At 37.4% G+C, this 20,039-nt stretch overlaps 1 protein-coding gene across 2 annotated transcripts in view; it reads left to right on the top strand.

Moving 5' to 3' along the window:
* Positions 1 to 20,039, top strand: part of LOC129770367 (dehydrogenase/reductase SDR family member on chromosome X) — a 54,298-nt gene that overhangs the window by 14,521 nt on the left and 19,738 nt on the right. Inside the window, exons 2-3 of one of the 2 annotated variants that reach the window (XM_055773154.1) lie at positions 3,038 to 3,236; positions 3,313 to 3,803. In XM_055773154.1, the coding sequence (XP_055629129.1) occupies positions 3,623 to 3,803 (181 nt within the window). In that variant the 5' untranslated portion in view covers positions 3,038 to 3,236; positions 3,313 to 3,622. Of the gene's footprint in view, positions 1 to 3,037; positions 3,804 to 20,039 lie in introns of both variants that reach the window. The other variant, XM_055773153.1, reaches the window with a different exon arrangement.

Here is a 20,039-nt window from a genome sequence, read left to right as displayed (position 1 = left end):
GATAAGAGCATAACTCGAGGAAGGAATTGCCCGATTTAGGACTGTCTTTATCCTTTTATATTTCCTGTATGAAACATTTATTCCATGTAAAGGAGAAACATGTTATTTGCAAGTGGTTGAAAAATCTTGAACGAGAATTGTGTCTGAAAATAATCTGATTTTATAATGATGAGTTTTGTTAGAAATACTAGGAATTTTATAGTAAAAAGTAAACTCAACTTGGTCGAATAGAAGATCGATCGATGAATAGTTCTGCCATTGGACCCATGAACTTGCTCATAGTAAGAAAATGTGAATGTTTGAAGGTATTGATAACAAAAAACAAATTTTGGGCGAGACGAAGTTTGCCGGGTAAGCTAGTAAATAACTAAAAACTGAACATGTAGGACAAAATTATCCACCATTCGGTCCCTCTATCCAATTGTGCTCCATTGTCCAATCATCCATTGCGAGGGTCGTTTTGAAGGTTTTCAAGCATTATACACTATGCAACCATGGATTAAAGCTCACCGCTAATAAATGCGACAATTTGTTCTCCTACTTCCGAATGGAATGAAATTGTATTAATGATTGAAATCTAAAGTAATAAATTCGTTTAAACACAACACATACACGTGAGCAAGGATGGAAAACAAGGGAGCATGATGTGATTTACGATTAATCGCAAACTGCACAGATCGCAATCTGTGCAAACTGCGACTAACTATTAATCCTCACCCATCATAACCAAATGATTTTCTCTTGGTAACTCTGAGTTGACCAAAGCATTGCTAGACTGAAGGTAGTTCGAATAATTGAGTTACTCTCCGTCCTCGTTTTGTTTACAACTCCTAACAAGAATTTGCTCCATGGGAATGAGTGTCTCTATGACGTACGATTCTCGCTCTCTCGTCCGGGCGTTCAATTTTCCTTTCCGAGCGTGTTTACTTCGATGAAACTGGGTAAAATAAATAACTGCGCTGCAGCAGATAGGACGACTTTAATGTTTAATGTTTCACAGAGGATTTTTCAGATGGTATTTAAATTAATCTACAAGAGACTACAAACAATAATCCCCCTCAAATCACTAATTTTATGAGTTAATGTAAATGCGTTATTGGCCAAGGCTATTACGACATCGAACACGTGGTCTTGCGAGATATATTTTTCCGCCAGCCCAAATACAGACCTCTTTTTTCGGGCCCGAGTAAACTGGTGGCTAGAAAAGACCTTGATTACCTTGAATTAATCAAAAAACATAAATTAGCGCAAATATGTCAACATGTGTTTTTTTTTGTGTAAGCACGTAAATATTTACTCATAAAATTTTTGGATTGTAAAAACTCTACATAATTTGTATGCAGTTAGACTATCCACAGATAGTGTGGGGGGGGGGGGGCGAATACTCATACAACTCAAATGGATAATGATTCTCTGCTATCACAAAGCTGAGTAATTTTTTGACGTTTTGTTTTACTATTGATTCATTCAAAAAAAAAAACCTTTATTTTTAAATGTTTTCTTATCCTGAGACTGGCTCACCATATTGCACTGCTACTAAAACCGTAGGCTAACTTCAAGGATATTTTTTATTCATTTTCGGCGAATAATCAATAGAGTGCCGTGTTATGAAACATCAGAATAATAGCAAAAACGATATTACGATCATAAGGTGTTGGATAGGTTATTCCAGACGACATTGGAATATATTCCATATGATCATCTTTAGAAAGATTAAAGACCTTTAAAGGATAAATTTATCTTGGGCACATTGAATTGATGTTCATGACTTCCAGTCGGGTGTTTATCAGCTCTGATAATAATTGTGTGGTCCCCACAAAGCATATATTCCAATGCCGTCAGTTCACTGAAATTCTTAGCATACCGTTTGATGATAAGGTAGGATGTTGATAATCATTTGCTGCGATACCTATTTTTCCAACAGTATTCATTCGACAAAATGAAGACTGAATACCTGAAATTAACCAGATTTAACCATGCAAATCTGCGGTCAAAGCAGTATGTACACTTGAGAGATGCAACAAGTTTGAAGGGATATAAAAAACATTAGTCGTTCGATAAATCTACTGCCAGATATGTCGGAAGTCCACGATATATGAATAAAATACGTCCATACTAATTCATTACATTTATTCGCAACGAAGAACGTAACCACACAGAATTGAATTAATCAAATATGTGATCCGTTTTATCTACAAAATAAAAAAGGGTCAGAAATTCAATCGAATTCGAAAGGTGTTTCGTGAAGTCACTAATTGAATTACTATTGGAAAAATTATTTGGAGAGAAATGTGAATGTTCAGAATTATTGGAATCTAAAAACGATTTTGGGCGGGATGAGATTCGCCCAAATCTGCTGGTAATAAAATTAATCAATTGCATCCATTACCCGTCTGTTGTTTATTGGGTGGGAGACGACAGCAAAATAAAATCGACACGAGACTGAGTCAGCCACTTACTGCGGTCTGTGCAATAGAGAATTAAAAATCCCTCGATGAGTGTCGTAAGATTTCAGTTGATCGTCTCTTGTTACACTTTCCGATCAAGAACTCATCATCCGCTCTATGGAATGGGATTAATCGTTTGTGGCTTGCACTCACGATAAAACTTGAGTAGTAGAAGTAATGTTTCGAGAGTGCAAGCAGTGGGGATTCCGCTTTCATATTGCTTTTTTGAGATCTTGGTAGCTCACCGTTCTAAGTATTCTCTCTGTGTACATATGAAGAATAAAAGAGCATCGCCTGCTGGGGGTGATTTAAAAATATCCGACTAGAGGGATATACTTATTCATTGATCGTTGAATGTGATTTTTTACCATCCCTGCACGTGAGAGAGCCAATCTGAGCTCGCGTGCCAATTACAACGCATGATGGCGCTCAACCATATCGTCCAGACCTTGAATCGGATCATAGCTCACATCATAACTATATGCTTTACCCGCATTGTGCGTTACGAACCTGTTCCGTTTAGTACGTGCCTTCAAACACAATCTAACATCTTTTTTCTCTCCTCTCAAATCCCTTTTCATACTCCGCAGTAACGATCGCCACGCATCACGAAGTCGCGCATTCGCCGCGACGCCGTTGAAGTCACTTGGTACAGTGCAACAAGCGACAAACCCGATCCGATCCGATCGATGTGATCAGCCACTGTAGTATCCAGCCCCCCGTCCACTCCTGTGCGCCAAAGCAGACTAACAGTTCAGGTTACACAATCTTTGCTGGAGGTCAGACAGTGTAAGTGTAAAAAAAACACACACACACACAAATACACGCGCACGGAATGGCATGAAAATCGATGATTTCCTCCCAGACGACAGGTTGCCGCTTCAGAGAAGAGAAGTCTGCGCCTCGAATCACCTCGATCTCACACAACGCAGCTGAGCCTCATCCGTGGCGGTTCGTGGCCATTCTGGTGATATTGTGCTCCGAAAAATAAATACAAAAAAAAAAACAACAGTTGTGAAAGAAAACAAATCTGTGCGCGAGAGTTGTTTTTGGGTTAAATAACCGTTACGAAAAGGGGAGAAAGATTTGATGCAGTGTTGAGTTTTTTGAAAACAATTAAAAATCTGTGAGTGATAGTTCGCGGTTGTGTTACAAAACAGCAGAAGATTTCCGTCATGGTTCTCCTGGCATTAGCCGTAGGCGGATTAGTACTTGTGGTGCTGATATTCTTCTTCATGAAATCCTCCAAAGAGCTGCCCAAAAACTGGTCCCAGCTGGTGTCCGAGATTCGGGTGCAGCAATGCGGTACTATCGGCATCGCCGAGGATATCTTGCTTCGGAGAAGGAACAAAGTTGGTAAGTGAAAAACCAAACCAGCACCAGAAAAAAAAAATTAGTAGCTCCGGATCGGTGTCGGGTGAAGAAATTACCAAACATTCCCTGCTTTGGCCAGATGATAAAAAGTACGACGGGCGAAAGGAGAGCTAATAAACGAAAAAGATCGGAAACGTGTGACTTGTTGCGATCTCACGTATGCGGTGGAAGCAAGAAACGTTGAACATTTGGGGGTTGGGAAGGGGAGCAAAATCGAGAAAAACCAGTTAGCAGCATATGTTTGGAATTTCAGTCGGTCGAAGTGGCGGCGAGGATTGCGAAAAACCTAACGAGAAAGTTTGGCACCAATGCGCTAATGAATTATCCAAACAATGTTCTCAAAAAAAGAGACTTTTCTATTTTTGAACAGTCAATGGGAAATATAAACAATGTTTTGCTCTGTTATGATTTCACGAATTCTCGATGTACCAAATGTATTCTTTGCCATTTCCATGCAATATACTCAGAAGCGCTATTTTCGTCAAATGAGAGTGATAACTACGCCTATTGTTCGATGAAGTGTGAGATGTAAGTGGAAACGTTCACAGATTGTGTCGCTCAATTAAGTACCCTCAAAGACTGCATCATTTAATTGAGTGACGTGTTTCCTTCGTCAGTCGGATGCTATCGTTTAATCGCAGAACGCACAATGGATACTGTTACTCAACAATGTAACGCCTATCTAGAATTTCTAAACAACATTTAAATATTCATCCCACTATATGAAAACGAGATTTAGTATCCGCCAATTGTGTCATTTGTTAGAAGAACATTTGTGATGAGAGATCATATATTGAAGTCGGCTTCTACACAATAACGTAAATAATGTCTTATTCGATTCTCGGTTGAAACTCTTTTTACAATTAAAATGATGTGTTCATCTGTCACTAAAATATGAAACAGATCTCATTATTCATCAAAACTCAAACCGAATTCTCTCTACGCTACAAAAAGCACTCAGTCAATTTACTAACCGCCGAATGTTGCATAGCTACTTTAGGGTGTTCGGAAGACTTGTGTTTCAACGTTTCGATGGCCGCCATGCAATGTTGACAATTTTGGTCATGCAACGTTTCTCACCCGCTCTCGTTTAACAATCTGCATCATTCCCACTTTTCTTTTTTCCGAGAGGTAGCGAAGCCTTAGCAGGTTCGACGATCGCCTTCGTGTTGATATATTTGACCAGATTTGTTTCTAGTTTAGGCCCGAATTGGTACTATTCGTAATTCAGATTTATCCATTTATGTGATGATTTCTGTATAGTTTACTCGCTTATTAAGTTATGTATTATATGGTGCTATGGTTTGTATTCCTCCGTTCCGAATTTTGAAGATTCTAATTTCGAGCAGAACTTTTATTGCGTTTTTCATTGATGGATTTTTTTTCCATTTGCAGAAACTCTTAACAAATTTGTTTTTGTCTAATTCACTTTGAATTCAATTCTCATGTCTATCGTTCATAGAATCAGATTTGACATAACTACAGGTCGGACTCGATTATCCGGAATTTGATTATCCGGAGTATTTAAGTTTTGTTTTTTTTTAATTTTAAGATCAGATATTTTGAATGATTTGTTAATGTACTTCATAAATATGATCATTTGAACGAAATTGATTTGTTTTTTAAATATTGTGGTCCATGGGCATGGTCTGGTAACAACGTGATGATTTCTTTTTCGATTTTTAAAACATTTCTACTTTCCCAGGCTACAACACTGAAATATGGGGGTCTCCGTAGCCACATTGGTTGCGCGTTCGCTTAGTAAGCGATCGATCGTGAGTTCAAAACTCAGGGCCCTCATTGACCATCTTTGTGTTGTTACAGAATAGCTACGTCCACGCAACAATCATCAGCGATGGAAATCGATCCACGGTCGAAATAAGATCGATTCATCCATACAACTGCTCTGCTCTGCAAGACACATCGGGCTGCTGTTCTATAAATAACTCAACAATGATCATTCAACTGTCTCCGCTGTCCGGTGGTCCAACTGGATAATGGAAGAACAGAAAGAATACTCTTACGCCTAAATGGCTACTGTGTGAATGTACCATATGTAATGGTATAGAAGCTATACTGGCGAATGGCAACTGTGTAATGTGCTAATTATAGATATATGATAACCATGTGACATGTACACGATTAAAAATTCGGCTCTGTTACAGCTAAAATGCTAATGAGCCTTAAATAAATAAATGGGATAAAAAAACTGAAATATACAAATAAATCTGTGCAAATAATAGTTGTTTTACGTTTACCGAGAGAAATTTTTAATTTTTTTTTAATGATTCGATTATCCGGAGTGAAAAAAAAAATCAATACTCCCTCGTGGAGGAGATCTGGCGTAGTGGTAACATCCATGCCTCTCACGCTAAAGGTCACGAGTTCAATTCTCACTCCCGACATTCTTCCAAAAATGGAAGTAAAAGTGACGAACCAGCCAAAAATGAGTTGAAAATCACTATAATACAGACAAAAAAAAACAATACTCCGGATAATCGAGTCCGATCTGTATTTGTTATTATAAGTCGGACTCGATTTTATACTAACTCGATTACATCAGGTTGGGGAATACAGTTATCCATTATTTTCTCGGTAGCTGGCTTTAGTGATCAATATCTCGCGTAATATCGACCATACAATTTTAAGCTTAGGTTGCACAATGAAAAAATTCTTTGGTTGTTTTTTGTTTGTTCCATTCAGTTGTTAGTTACAGGGTGTAAACAATGGAGATATATTTTACACTTTTTTCTTTAATAAAAGCGAAAATGCAAGCCAGGCCGCTGAAACTGTGAATGGTGTTTATGGTGCAACAGTTAAATACGTGCAATTCAATTTATTTTTGAACTTGAATTAATTATGATTTTGTATCTCATAAACTAGTCTTGTCTTGGATGGCACCAACGTTTCAGTGGAATTTTTCCTTCTCCACCTAGTTCCTTCTCCACTTTCGTTATTTTTATCAGTCATGCTTGGCTGTGATGGTTATGCCGAATAACACGCCTTGATCTGTACTATGGAGTGGCAAGCTCTAGAACACGGTCACGCGTGTTCAGTGCAAGTCTGAGGAATTTTTTTTTTGACGAATCAATCCCTTGGCCAGAACGGGAATCAAATCCGAACCCTAGGCATGATAGTGTGGGACGCTAACTACTCGGCCACGGGAGCACCATCTCATAAACTGCTTAGATTGAATTTATGTTATACGTCTGTCCCGGATTATAAGAAACTCCATATCGATATCCATTTAGATTAGATTCAATATTTTGATAAGACTCATGGTTTCTAATTATGCACATGGTAAGCTCGGAGTTCAATTAGTTCAATTGTTTTATTTTTAACACAGATAGCGTAACTAAAACATGCTAACTTTAAACAATCATAACTCAAAAACGAAAAAAATGTAAGGGGTTGAATCTAGGACACGACCGCATATATTCAACGTAGAACTACGCAATTATATTATGCAATCCACTTGTTTACCACTTTGAATATTATTTTAGAATGCAACGAAATTTTTGTAATAGATTATGTTCTTTATTACAAATAAATTTCATGAACGTCCTTTTACGTTTGATATGATGCCTAGGACTAGCAAAATATGTGAACATTTTAGTTATTAAAATAGTTATTAACGTTAATTTTATTTCATGAAAACGTGACCTGTTTTTTGATTTGGCTGATTTTTGGATTTGTTATGTTCAGCCCGTATCAATAGCATTTGCACAATATCAGTGTCGGTCCCCATTTTAAAAGATATTGATTGCATAAAGAGAAAAGAGTCAGCAATTCGACCAGAAAGTAGTCACATATCATAAAACATCCGAGAACAAACCATTTTTTACATTCCCTTATTTAGTAACTGTCAAACCCGAAAATCTGAACGTCAGTTCCTAGGGACCGACACGGGTCTCAACGTATTAATCATGAAAGGATAAAAAAAACTAGCTGACCACGCAAACGTTGTTCTGCCATAAAATTTTTTTCTAGTGAATATGTTGGTTGTTAAATAAGAAATAACTAACGTATTGTAAGGGTGTTTAAATGTTTTAACGATCTAAACATACGTGAAACGTTTGTGACTCTTGTGTTCATACTCGTGTTTAACAAAGTCGATGACCACCGACAAAAGTTAAAGAAAAAACACAAACCATTCCTTCCAGATTAAACAAATTTTAATAACTTCTACAAAAGTGAACCAATTTTTATTTTTAAAAAACGAAAATAAAACTGAGGAAATTTTCGATGTGACGGTGAACTAAATTCTTAATACACAACTCTAACATTACGACTTCGATGCTGTTGAAAATCCGAGTTATTTTTTTCAATTTCGTCCAAATTTTGTGGATTATTAATAAGCAACGGTCCTTCACGTACCCCCTGAGGAAGTAATCGACGACGAGAAATGTTGAAATTCTTACCATAATGAGGCTCGCACACCGGAGCAATAAGCAACTAACAATTATCAACATGCAATACGCAATATCATCACCAATGGGTTTTTCCATTTAATTGTTGTTGATCTCGCACACCGACGCAATACGATATCGCTATCACCTTTGTAGAGCAACACATATTGCTAGCAACACAACGTATCGGTTGAAAAGCAACTTATCGTTTTTATTGCTTTGGCAGACGAAGCACAACAAAATATGCTGCCTGTTGCATATTGCGTATTGCAGCTTGCTAGTTGCTTATTGTTCCGGTGTGCGATCCGGCTAAGAGGACAAATTTTCATTAAGGCTTCAGTTGCTCGAGTAATTCGATTTCACTGAAAATATACGTTCTTGTAAATTGTAAATCTTGACACTAAATACCATCCGATCAGACTGAACGAGTAGCCGAATATTATCGTCCCGAAGTGGGGAATGCAGTGTTACCATCGACGGAGCGAAACCATTTTTCTTAAGGAGCTGTTCGATTTTGTTGCGTGAGCGTTTAATCTGAAAGACCCTGTATTTCATTTACGAATCTGACATGTTTGTTCTCTTGAACGTTAAATGTAAAGTGGAGAAAGGAATATAGTTTTGTCGTAAAGTAGACGAATTAAGAAAATAAATATAAATTTCGTTGTTGCAAATGTATTGTTCTTCATCGAACCACAGAACCTAACATTAATATGAACATTGAATGTTTTGCTCAGTTGAGGCGAATATGGCACTGCCGAACGATTTTCCACATCAATGTCTGCGTAGTACTTTTAAGAATCATTGTCCGTCATTATCAGCATTTCTTCGTTGACATATTGGTCATCACCCTAGGCTTGCGGTCGTGTCGTTGGTGAATTATTTAAAAAAAAAAATCAGTTTACATTTGCAAGGCTATGAAACTTTTTAGATCACCGCACGGCCATGAACCATGTCTGTGGTAACAATAGCGAACAGTAACCCATATTTCGTCATAAGCAGACCCGAAAGCAAATTTAAGTTGTTGAAATTTGAACGAAAATTTTGATTCGATATTGTTCAAATACTTAGAAGACATAGTCATGACCCTAATTTAACTATCACACAGCACTCCGACCAGAGCTAGTAGAGAAAGTTGTTTAAGTTGTTGAAATTTGAACGAAAATTTTGATTCGATATTGTTCAAATACTTAGAAGACATAGTCATGACCCTAATTTAACTATTTTTCTAAAAATCTCCTTGCATTCCAGCCAAAACATTATCCATAATATAAAATAATTATCAAAGACAATTTTCGTTCAAGGTTTTTCTCTACCTGCAGTGAACGTGTTATTCTGTTACACAGAACACACAATAGAGCCATATTCCATTTAAAAGTTTTGTTTAAAGCGTGTTTATTTCACTCGAAAATTCATAACAATTTACACTTCACATAAATGGAACACGAAGCTTAATGACGTCTATATTATATAATGTATATAATGACGAATTGCGTTTCAAGGTCGGATGACATTTGCACAACCCGTCGAAGTCGCACGGATGACTGAATGCGATTTTGCAATCGATTCGGGTAATTTTGACTCGAACGGATTTCAGAATACGGGTTAGTAGTTGATCAATAAACGCATCTGGAATTTTCGAGGAAATTACACAGGGCCTATTATGTCGACTCGCTTTTGGCATCCAGCCGAATACATCCGGCAAGGTGTGGAGCCGAATACATTTAATGAAGTTGTAATGAAGCTCATCCTACATTTCGTTAATTTTTTTTTGTTTGAACACACGTGCTGTAATGTTATGACAATGCATACGTTTTGACCTGGCAATACCAAATGCTGCGTTGGCGTTGCTCATGATAGCGTCTCGAAAGCGAGTAAATTTTTCCTCACACTGCTTCTGTATGTCTAGAATCGCAGTCGTTCGCTCTTTACCTCTCTATCGTTCGCTAGTCATTCTACGTTGGATGGTGAACGCTAGGAACATTAGGAACATTAGTACCACTGAAGAACAAGATGGAGAGCGTACCTGATCCCCAGTCGGTTTTTTGTAAGGATTGGTGACAATAACGTGATCGAACCAAACAAAATTATTCGAATGTGATCGATAAAAAGTACGAATGAAACGATGTCAACGGAAGTTGGTATGATGTTTCATGATGCAATGTATTTCATGAATGTTGAACTGATATGTTTGATCTCTCAAAAGTAAAATTTTAAGAGACAAAATGTAATAAAGTTGTGTTAAGTTGAAAAATTAAATAAAGAAAATAAATATTCATATCGTTCAAATACTGTCTAGTTAAAGGATAACAGGCGCTTCACTTTTTCAATATGCACGGCTAAATATATAATTGCCAATTTCTTTATCCACGGACTTGTAAATGTATTAATTGGCCAATATGATGCCAATATGGTACTACTCAACGATTTTTTAATTTCAATGTTAATTTTCAACATCAACATTTTTGAATGACATTATCATTTATTCGGATTTAATCGTATCAATATCAATATGTTCGGTATTGACGTAATTGACGTCCTTGACCTTGATGCTATTCATTCCAAAAGTAACTGCGATCTTAAATTTTTCCAGAGGAAAAATAATCGTATTTAGGGATTTAGCACTCCAAAGCTTCAATAAATAATAGTTTTGGAGATGTACGCATAGTTACTTATTACTCATCATACTCATGTTAATACCCCTACACTGTCCTTTAGTCTGTAACAGGTGTACATTTGTGTATTGTAGTGTTTAACATTTCTTGTAAATATTGTGTTAAGTGTTATGTAATTATTTTCAACATTGTACATACACTTACTTTCTAGTTAATTTATTTATATATTTATTCACCCACTTTGGTAGATCTATTTTTTTATTCAGTTATTTATTTATTTGTGGAATTATTAATATTTAAATGTTGTTTCGTGCATGATTAATTTTTCTCATACTTGCCAAACTTTTGCTGAAACATAAAGATCCCGAAGAAATGATACCCGTTGATTATTGCACACAACGATGTTCATAACTTGTATGAAATCGTTGTGTTGTTGTACGCAACACCACATCGAAGAGCGCGAGTAAAGCTCATGATCCGCCACACCAACACATGCTAAGAGCGAGTAGCTTAAGCGACGCTCTTAGTGGTCACTCATGCGCGAGAATAAAAAGAAGCCAGGTTTCGTGGAAGAATCGCGAGAATTAGCTGACTCAACCTTGACAAAAAAGAGCGGACAATGATGACTTGTTTGGCCGCATGACTGGGGGTTTGAGAAAATTCGCGGTTCAAAAAGAACATTATTCGCTTCGGCAAATATTGTTCCCCTGGAGAAAAAGACTGATTGTTTCGAGGAAACTTGAATACCATTGCTCGTCCACTTTGATCCAATCAGTGGAAGAGGCAACAGTGTGATTTTTGAAAACGCGTCGCGGTGTGTTTCGTAAAGTAAGTTACGCGCTAAACGGATTCTTCAAAATGTGTTCATAGTCGTGGTTTTTTTGATAGGATATTTAACGAAGAAATTTAAATTTAGTAGAACTTCGTTGAGTGTTTGTGCTTTAAAATAAAGCTCCAGAAAGGTAAAGTTTAGCTTTTGTTTTAACCATAATACCATAAATGCTGATTGCGTCGAACAGCCGTTCGACGGCGGTTTATTTGGGATACATTTCTCAGGAGTAACACTACATTCGTGGCTCGGCACACCGCCGAGAATACCCTGGACGCACTGCTGACCCCATGATCTGGAGTCAAGGTTCCCGACGGAAGGGAGTGCTACGTCACACAGCACTCCGACCAGAGCTAGTAGAGAAAGTTGTATCAAATCGTGAGTACCCAACCCTTTATAATACATGCGCATGTGGGTGGGTATTTTCAATGAACAAAAGTGATCACTATAAACCTAAACGACTACGCTTGATCAATGGAGACGCACGTGGCACAGTGGGGGAAGATTAATAAATATTATTTATTAGGTTACATAATTTTGTTCGTGGTAGTTTAATTGTTTGTTTTTGAGTTTAAGTCTTGAGTCTCACTGCTGCATCTGAAGCAAGAGGTGATATTTGGAAAGCAGAGCATTCATTTATTGGTTCTTCGCTCCAGGAGGATCTACGGATTTCCTCCAGATCCCTTCGCAATAGAAATAGTTTGGGAGAGTCACTGTTCGAGCGATTCTAATCAATTTTTCGAGGTCAGCTTCAAGGCTGGTTCTTTGCCGGGCAAATATTGCGCGAGTGGTCCTCTTAGAGGTGGCGCTTAAGCCACTCGCCTAGTAAAAATCCTCGAAACAGTGGCGGAATCGTAGCCGTGGATTTTGCACGCTACATTAGATCATTAGAGAAACAGTTGGAATAAGATGTTTGCAAAGCTTTCTCGACAGAGGCTCAGTGCCAATTTAAAATATCATTAAAGTTTCCCTTAGTATTAGGATGAAAATCTCTTTAGTATGAAAGAAAGAGAAAGAGAAAGAGAAAGAGAAAGAGAAAGAGAAAGAGAAAGAGAAAGAGAAAGAGAAAGAGAAAGAGAAAGAGAAAGAGAAAGAGAAAGAGAAAGAGAAAGAGAAAGAGAAAGAGAAAGAGAAAGAGAAAGAGAAAGAGAAAGAGAAAGAGAAAGAGAAAGAGAAAGAGAAAGAGAAAGAGAAAGAGAAAGAGAAAGAGAAAGAAGACTAACCCCAACGTAATAGAAGTCTTCGGGGTATCTTTGTCGACAAGCCGGAAATCTGGATCGGGCGAAAATCTAATTTCGGAAGCAGCAACGACAAAAATAGAGGTAAACGCTTTCAAGCAGAATCCGAACCTCTCCGTCTCCGTTTGCTAGCTAGCTGGAAGCGTTTACGACCGTGTATCGAGCTGAAAAACGATCCGACTGTTGACTTATAACAATAATTCCAAAAGATCGCGACAATATCGGGATCTGTAAACGACGATGCTGACAAAGTTCGATTGCGTGGTGATGAACCGAGATAGTCATCTAGTAAATGCACGTGAACGAGTGTTTGAAAAAAAAACATCTGCTTCCTTCCCTGAAGCAATGTGATTTTTCCATGCTATTTAACCGGATTTAGAATCCTGCAATTACATAATAAAGAACATGGAGTGATAAGACGCCAACAACGTTCAGACGGTGCCCAAGGACAAGAGCCCTCCCAACATGCCAGAGCTCCGCTTAGTGAGCCGTCGTCAATGGTAATGGTAATGGTAATGAATTAGAGAGACTTTAAACTCTGAGAGTTCATTCGTCTCTATCCCCCCCCGTCGTCAAGTGAAACTGAAATAGACCCAAACAATTTTTGGAAACGAGAAACAGTTGAAACCTAACTGACGTTCTACGGGTGGAAGAGGTGGCTATACAGAATCTGATTCGGTCAATGCATATGTGAATATTTTTTCTGCATTTAATATTGATGAATACTCATATTGTCGGGGTATAACAGACTCCAATTTTCAATTTCCAGTCCAACATATGTACACCACACAAAACGGTTCACCTTCTTTCACAATATTACAGTCCACACCAAATACATTGAACATTCTATTTAAATAACAATTTACATAACATTAAATTACACGGTTGTACATTGGAAAACAATAATAAATCGGTAATCGGGATTTATGATTCCAACCGATTGGGAGAAACGGATCCAACCTCTGTCCAGTAGCAGCGGCTCATTCACCTCCTCAGGATGAGATCCGCTCTTCGTCGAGTGAAGTGACGTAAGCCTCTTCTAACGATATAGAGATGACTCCAGCCAAATTATTTGCTCTTGTTTACATTTGGTTTAAATACGATGATGAACTCTCAAAAGCCTCATTTTCTGTAGTTTTCAAAAATCATTGGTTATGTTCTGAACATAGTCGAATTTAAGCCTTGAGTTTAAAATGATCGTAATGAGGTATTTTGTATCAAAATATCTTATTACAACAATCTTAAACTCAAGGCTAAGATTCGAACCAATTTACCTGAATGTCTTCAAATGTGGCCGAATTTTTCCGACTTTTGTGCGGCGACGTAGTTTGCCTAATACTCGGTATCCGGTATAAATTTCATCTCCGATTCGAATCAATTTCATGTGGAAAAATGTTATTATAATATTATTTTATCGATCAAAAATATCATGAATCCATACTCATTTGCGGTCAACTGTTGGCTAGCAATCAACGTTGAAGGAAGCCAGAACGGCAGCGCAAATGATTTATTGGGTAAACAAAAACTGCTTCTCTCCATTCCAATTTCATTTTCCTTAATTCAATTCCAAGCGTGTGTCCAACTTGGAATTGGTTCTACCGAATCGTTCCGGTCCGGAGCTAATTATAACGTGCTATGGCCCTATCAACAGTGGGAAAATGTTCTATCATCAAACATCGAAATGCTCCTGGCAGAGTCGGATCGATGAATAATGCAATGCAACATGGCAACAATCCATCAATAAGCTCTTCGATCACGAATAATTCAATCGAAGCCAGCATCCTCGTATTTGGATTCATCGTTTTTGTTCTGCTGTGTGTGTGTGTGTGTGTGTTTGTGGAGAGCTTGAAGAACCAATTTCTTGACGTCACTCGTCACATGTTCCGTCGGTCGTCTCCGATTGTATATCATCGTTGAAGTGTACATCGTGCTTGCGCAAATAGAGTGTAATTGCACGATTGTCGATACAATTGTGCATAAATTTGTTGTTCAGGTCAGATCAGATGAAGGTCGTGCAACTTCAGGCGATGGTTGATAATTTGCGTTCGAAGATTCAATCTACGACAAACACACAAATGGTACAACACGTTGTATCCCCAGCGGGTCCGACCGCCGAGATTCCATTAGGGCACAAATCATTTTCACGTCTATTTACAAACTACAGCTTGTCCAAACACTAATCCGATTGTGCGAAAGTGCTGTTTACACACTACTTTAAAGCCCCACCAAAGGGTTTGGAATTGACCCGCGGGGGGAAATTAGACAAAACACAACAACAATCCCTGCGTTGAGGATGACTCAAGCCCACTCGAAGCCGCTAAGCTTTCGAGATTTCGCTGTAGTAAATGCTTTCCGCCGAAGAGCAGCGCCATCTGTGGTACACTCTGGTCTTCCGTCGGTGATTATTCCAGGCTCTCTGATTGATGGATTTTGCTATCTGGGAAGTTTCATTGGGCGGCGATTGCATAATTCATTAGCTCGAGGAGAATTTCGATGGCTGCCGGTTCTTGAGATAATGCAATTCGGGTCAAATGGGATAGCACCACTTGCGGGAGGATCCAAGGGTGGGAGGCCAATTTGGTGGCATCTTAACATCTGTTATCTCGACCGATATGAAACCCAAATCGGAACGTACCGAAAATGAAGGAGAAAATGTGAATCATCAACCTTTGAAATAAAACCGACGCAATTTGTGTCGGTCCAATCAGTATGCAGAATCGTATCCTTTGTGGCAATTTTCTCTTTCATGTTGACTTTCATTGGCTTTTTCCCATTCTAATGGTGGGCAAGAATCGTCATAACGATAATTGTTAAAAGGATAGCAAAACATGACTGGTTACGATGGAAAGCGGAGAAAAAAAGGTTGGATATTCCAGATCATGTACCATAGAAAGGATAACAGGAGGAGTAGCATCTAACGGAAAAATTGTGCCATGTTCAATTGGAAGGTCCAGCAAAGTGTTTGACAGAGAAAAAAATATGAATTTTCTCAAGTTTGGTTGACTAGATTGGAATGATTTGAGAAAAATTTCATTTCACCAAATTGTGTCTGTAGCAAATTGCAGTGTTTCAATATTTTTCAACAGCTTGAATTCATGTTGTTAGTAATCCTCTCGGAGAAACACGATTAAACTCTTCCGGGTGCAACCGCACCTGTGCTCAAGGTTTCCTATGTACCCAACCACCCTCAGTTGCTCGTGTGGATGTGGATATGCTGACGGACGATAATCTCATCCGGGAAATCCCATTGCAAGACGAAAGAAAATCGCTATGGGAAATGATACCGCCGCTACAAACAAACCAAACCAGACATCATCCCTCGTTTCACATTCGGTTTCATTTGCCGTTGAAAACAAACGGTAAAGCTTCTTTTGTTTTGACAAATCGAATCTGCTGCTGAATTGGATTTTGGGGAGTGAAGAGGTGGTCAACCGAGCGTTGTGAGTTTGAAAATGTCTTTAATTCGCATCTATCTATAGCCGGTTCGAACTGGGATTTGATTGCACCAAACCGTATTTCAATTAGGCCTGCAGTGTCGAGTTGTTCGTTTAATTCCATCCAATCTATGCAAGCCGTTTCGACATTGCATTACGGTTAAGCAGAGGGGGAGATTGGGTAGGATTATTGAAGAGTAATTTGGGCCGGCTCATTTTCCGACGTTTCTACACTTGACCCAGAAATGTTTTCGGAATGGTCGATAGAAGATATCGAATGATTGTTGGGTATGTTTCGTAGCTAATGTATCATTGCATTAGCCTCTCATTTGCGTTGAAGTTTACTTTAGGTACTTACTTTCAAAATGTGATTGTATATTGATGTCTTAACGTATACCTAAAATTCAAATCCGTGTTCGTAAAAAATAAACTTTCGGATAAGAAACGTCGCCGTCAGATTAGGTCAAAAAGAATCGATTACTTGTCATAAATGATAGCAAACACGTGCAAAATACGAATAAAGTCTGTAGACATCCGGCAGTTCTATTTACGAAGGTACGACATTATACATAATGTTAAACAAGAATCAACTTTTGTCCATTTAATAGGGTTTTCCCAGTTAGACCTTTCAATTACTTACAATTTTTGGAATGTGCTAAAATTTGATCAAAAAACATTTCATATCACCACTTGATATATGCATCAGTGAATTTTGTTGTTCAATTGACCAATAAGAAATTTGTCTGCCTATAGATATCACAAGATCGATTGAAATTCAATTCGTAAGCGATTTCGAGATTTTTAATGGAACAATTTTAATTCTACTACTCATCCAGATGATATGGTAGAAATATTTGATTATATTCATGATGATTGCGTACCTTTGCGCGAAGCAAAGGTAAATCATAAAATTCAAAATTAATGGTTCAAAATTCAAATTCAGATAGCATTGATCGATCGAGACCATATGTATAGAAAATGGAAATCGACTAGTAACAAGAAAGATTTTAATTCGGCCGTTGGGACTTTAGAAATCTTTTTCCAATATTGAATGCAATTTAAATGAAAAAAACAAATCGTTTCAAAAAATTCTCATTGCCTATTTAGTTTTTGATCAATTTTAGTGCCAGGATCCCTATAGCTTTAGTTTCAGACCGGTGCAAATATTCTAAACAATCAATACTGTACACATATTTACATCGAGTGTTATAGGTCTCAACGATATTCCCATTAGATTCGTCAAAACTAATTTATTTTTATTGCTAGAACTATTAGCTCTGATGGACTCGGTATTCGGAATTGTTTCCGACAATTCCCAAGAAACAATTTTACAAAGGAAATTTTTATTTATTTTCTCATATTACACCTGGTGAACGGGCTCTATACCGCCTGGCAGAGAGTGCTTGTAAGTTCCTGCATCATTCCTGCACGTTTTCAAAGGTTTATTTTACGCGCTCCATAGTGTTGCATGTTGTTTATAAGATCTGTGGAAAAACGGAAATGGTGGAGCAGGCCTGTGATCATGGAGTGTCAGCTGCGAAAAAGGCCGCCGCACTAGGACGTCTCCATACAGCTAACTTGTACATTCTTCTCGCGAGGGCAACAATTAATCAACCGTCTTCAGTTGCTTCTACAAAACCACATAAACAATCCACCCTTTTCAGTGCTTCCACAAATGTTCATCTCAGCTTCAAACGTAGAGAATGTAAAATTAGTTTATCCACCCTCTACCACCAATATGTTACTTTCGTACTATTCGAGTGAAAATTTAATTTCAAGGGTATTTTATGTGATATGTTTGTTCTTCAAGTTTTGATCATTTTCTCATCGTATAAAAATAATTTTCATTTCTGTAGTTTCGCAAATATGCGCAAATTTATAACGCGCGTATTCACAATAACTTTCCCAATCCGAGAACACGTCTTTCATGGAGCAAACAGAGCCCGAAACAGAGAGAAAGCTCATTAACCTACATCTTTTTCTTGATTTTTTACGAAAAATTGTAACTCTTAAACTATAATACCTACAAAATTCGAGTCAAAGGATGAAATATAGGAAATTGTTTAAATTTCCTAAAAAATTCTAACTTTCTTATCTTTATAGATAGAGGTAAACATAGTTCGACCATGTTTTAGCTCCAATCATTTGAGGCATCTTTGTAGAACGGATTTCTTCTCTATCTTTTGCAATAACCGATATAGCGTCTTTTTTATAAGTTACTTTGGGGTCACCATGAAAAAAAAACTGTTTTTTGCTCTAATTTTTATATTTCAAATTTTACATGCAAACTGTCTTCGAAAGACTTTTAAAGCTTACTAATACAAACATTTTTCGATGCAGAACTTGTCAATATCTCAACTTTACTCAAAGTTATTAATATTTCTTCCCAAAAACATGCTCTTTTCATTTTTTTGTTATTCTTCCTGGGGCGAACATAAAAAATGTTTGTTGACGGAATTTGAAAGAACAAATTTCACTCTATATAATATGTGATTTTCAAAACTATGTTATTTGAGTAAACTATGTTTTGAGTAAATCAAAACTGAAATCATGAGTTTTTGGATGAAAACCCATCAATAACTTTGAGCAGGATTAAGATATTGATATGTTCAGCATCGAAAAATGTTGGTATTGATAAGCTCTAAAAGTCGTACGAAGACCATTTTGATGTAGAATTTTAAATATAAACGTTAGAGTAAAAAACACATTTTTTCATAGTTACCCTTATGCAACTCAGATAGAAGGCGCTAAAAACAACTTTGTGGGAGATAGTTATTGTTCAGACAAAACAATAACTATCTTAGACAAAGTTGTTACATATGATAGAGCGCTCATTTTTATGCTATCAAAAAAAGGGTGACCAAAATTGTCGAAGAAATGAAAAATCTAACTTTCTTATCTTTATAGATAGAGATAAACATATTTCAACAATGTTGTAGTCCCAGTTATTTTAAACAACTTTGTAGAACAGAGCTTTTTTCTATCTTTTAAAATAATCGATTTATCGCATTTTTCTACTATGTGTTTCTTTACATAAACATATTTACTTTTAGCGTCAAAGCCATATAAACGGAGAAAAATAGAAATTTCTGTTACGGTTTTGATCCATATCAATGGAAGCAGATTGATTGTTCAAATATTTTCACAGAAACAGTGCAAACTGCACATTGCGATTGTATAGCCGGATTAGGTGAAGGGTTTTCCCATTGAGGCTTTGTGCCTAAATGGAAAAACACAAAAAAAAAAGGGGATCCTATCTGTATCTGTTTCACGCGCGCAAGTACACAGTACACATAGAAAACAGAAATACAAACACATATACTACTTATCTCAATGATTGTGTGATCAAGCCGATGTGTATGTGTAAACACATCAATATCCCGCCTTCTGCGACATCGTGCTGCTGAATTTCGTTTCCAGTGATAATGCCAATACGAAACCTTAACATCACTAACACACCGTTTCAGCTCACACCAACAAAATGAAACAGTAGAGAAAAACAACTTCGCCTTCTCGAGCCACCTTGCAACTATAGGCTCATTTGCTACATTAGCTCATTAGAACCGCTGTAACAAAATGATTCGAAAAGAATTACGTTTCCTCCACACGCTAACACGAACACATTGAAAGCGGAAAGAATCTCCTCGATAACAGAAATTTCCAAACAAATCCAATATACTCATAATGAGAATCCTT

This window comes from Toxorhynchites rutilus, chromosome 2 (genome assembly GCF_029784135.1).
Source record: "Toxorhynchites rutilus septentrionalis strain SRP chromosome 2, ASM2978413v1, whole genome shotgun sequence".
Taxonomy (NCBI): domain Eukaryota; kingdom Metazoa; phylum Arthropoda; class Insecta; order Diptera; family Culicidae; genus Toxorhynchites; species Toxorhynchites rutilus.
Note: the sequence above shows the minus strand (reverse complement) of the source record. Positions and strands in the feature narration are given on the sequence as shown.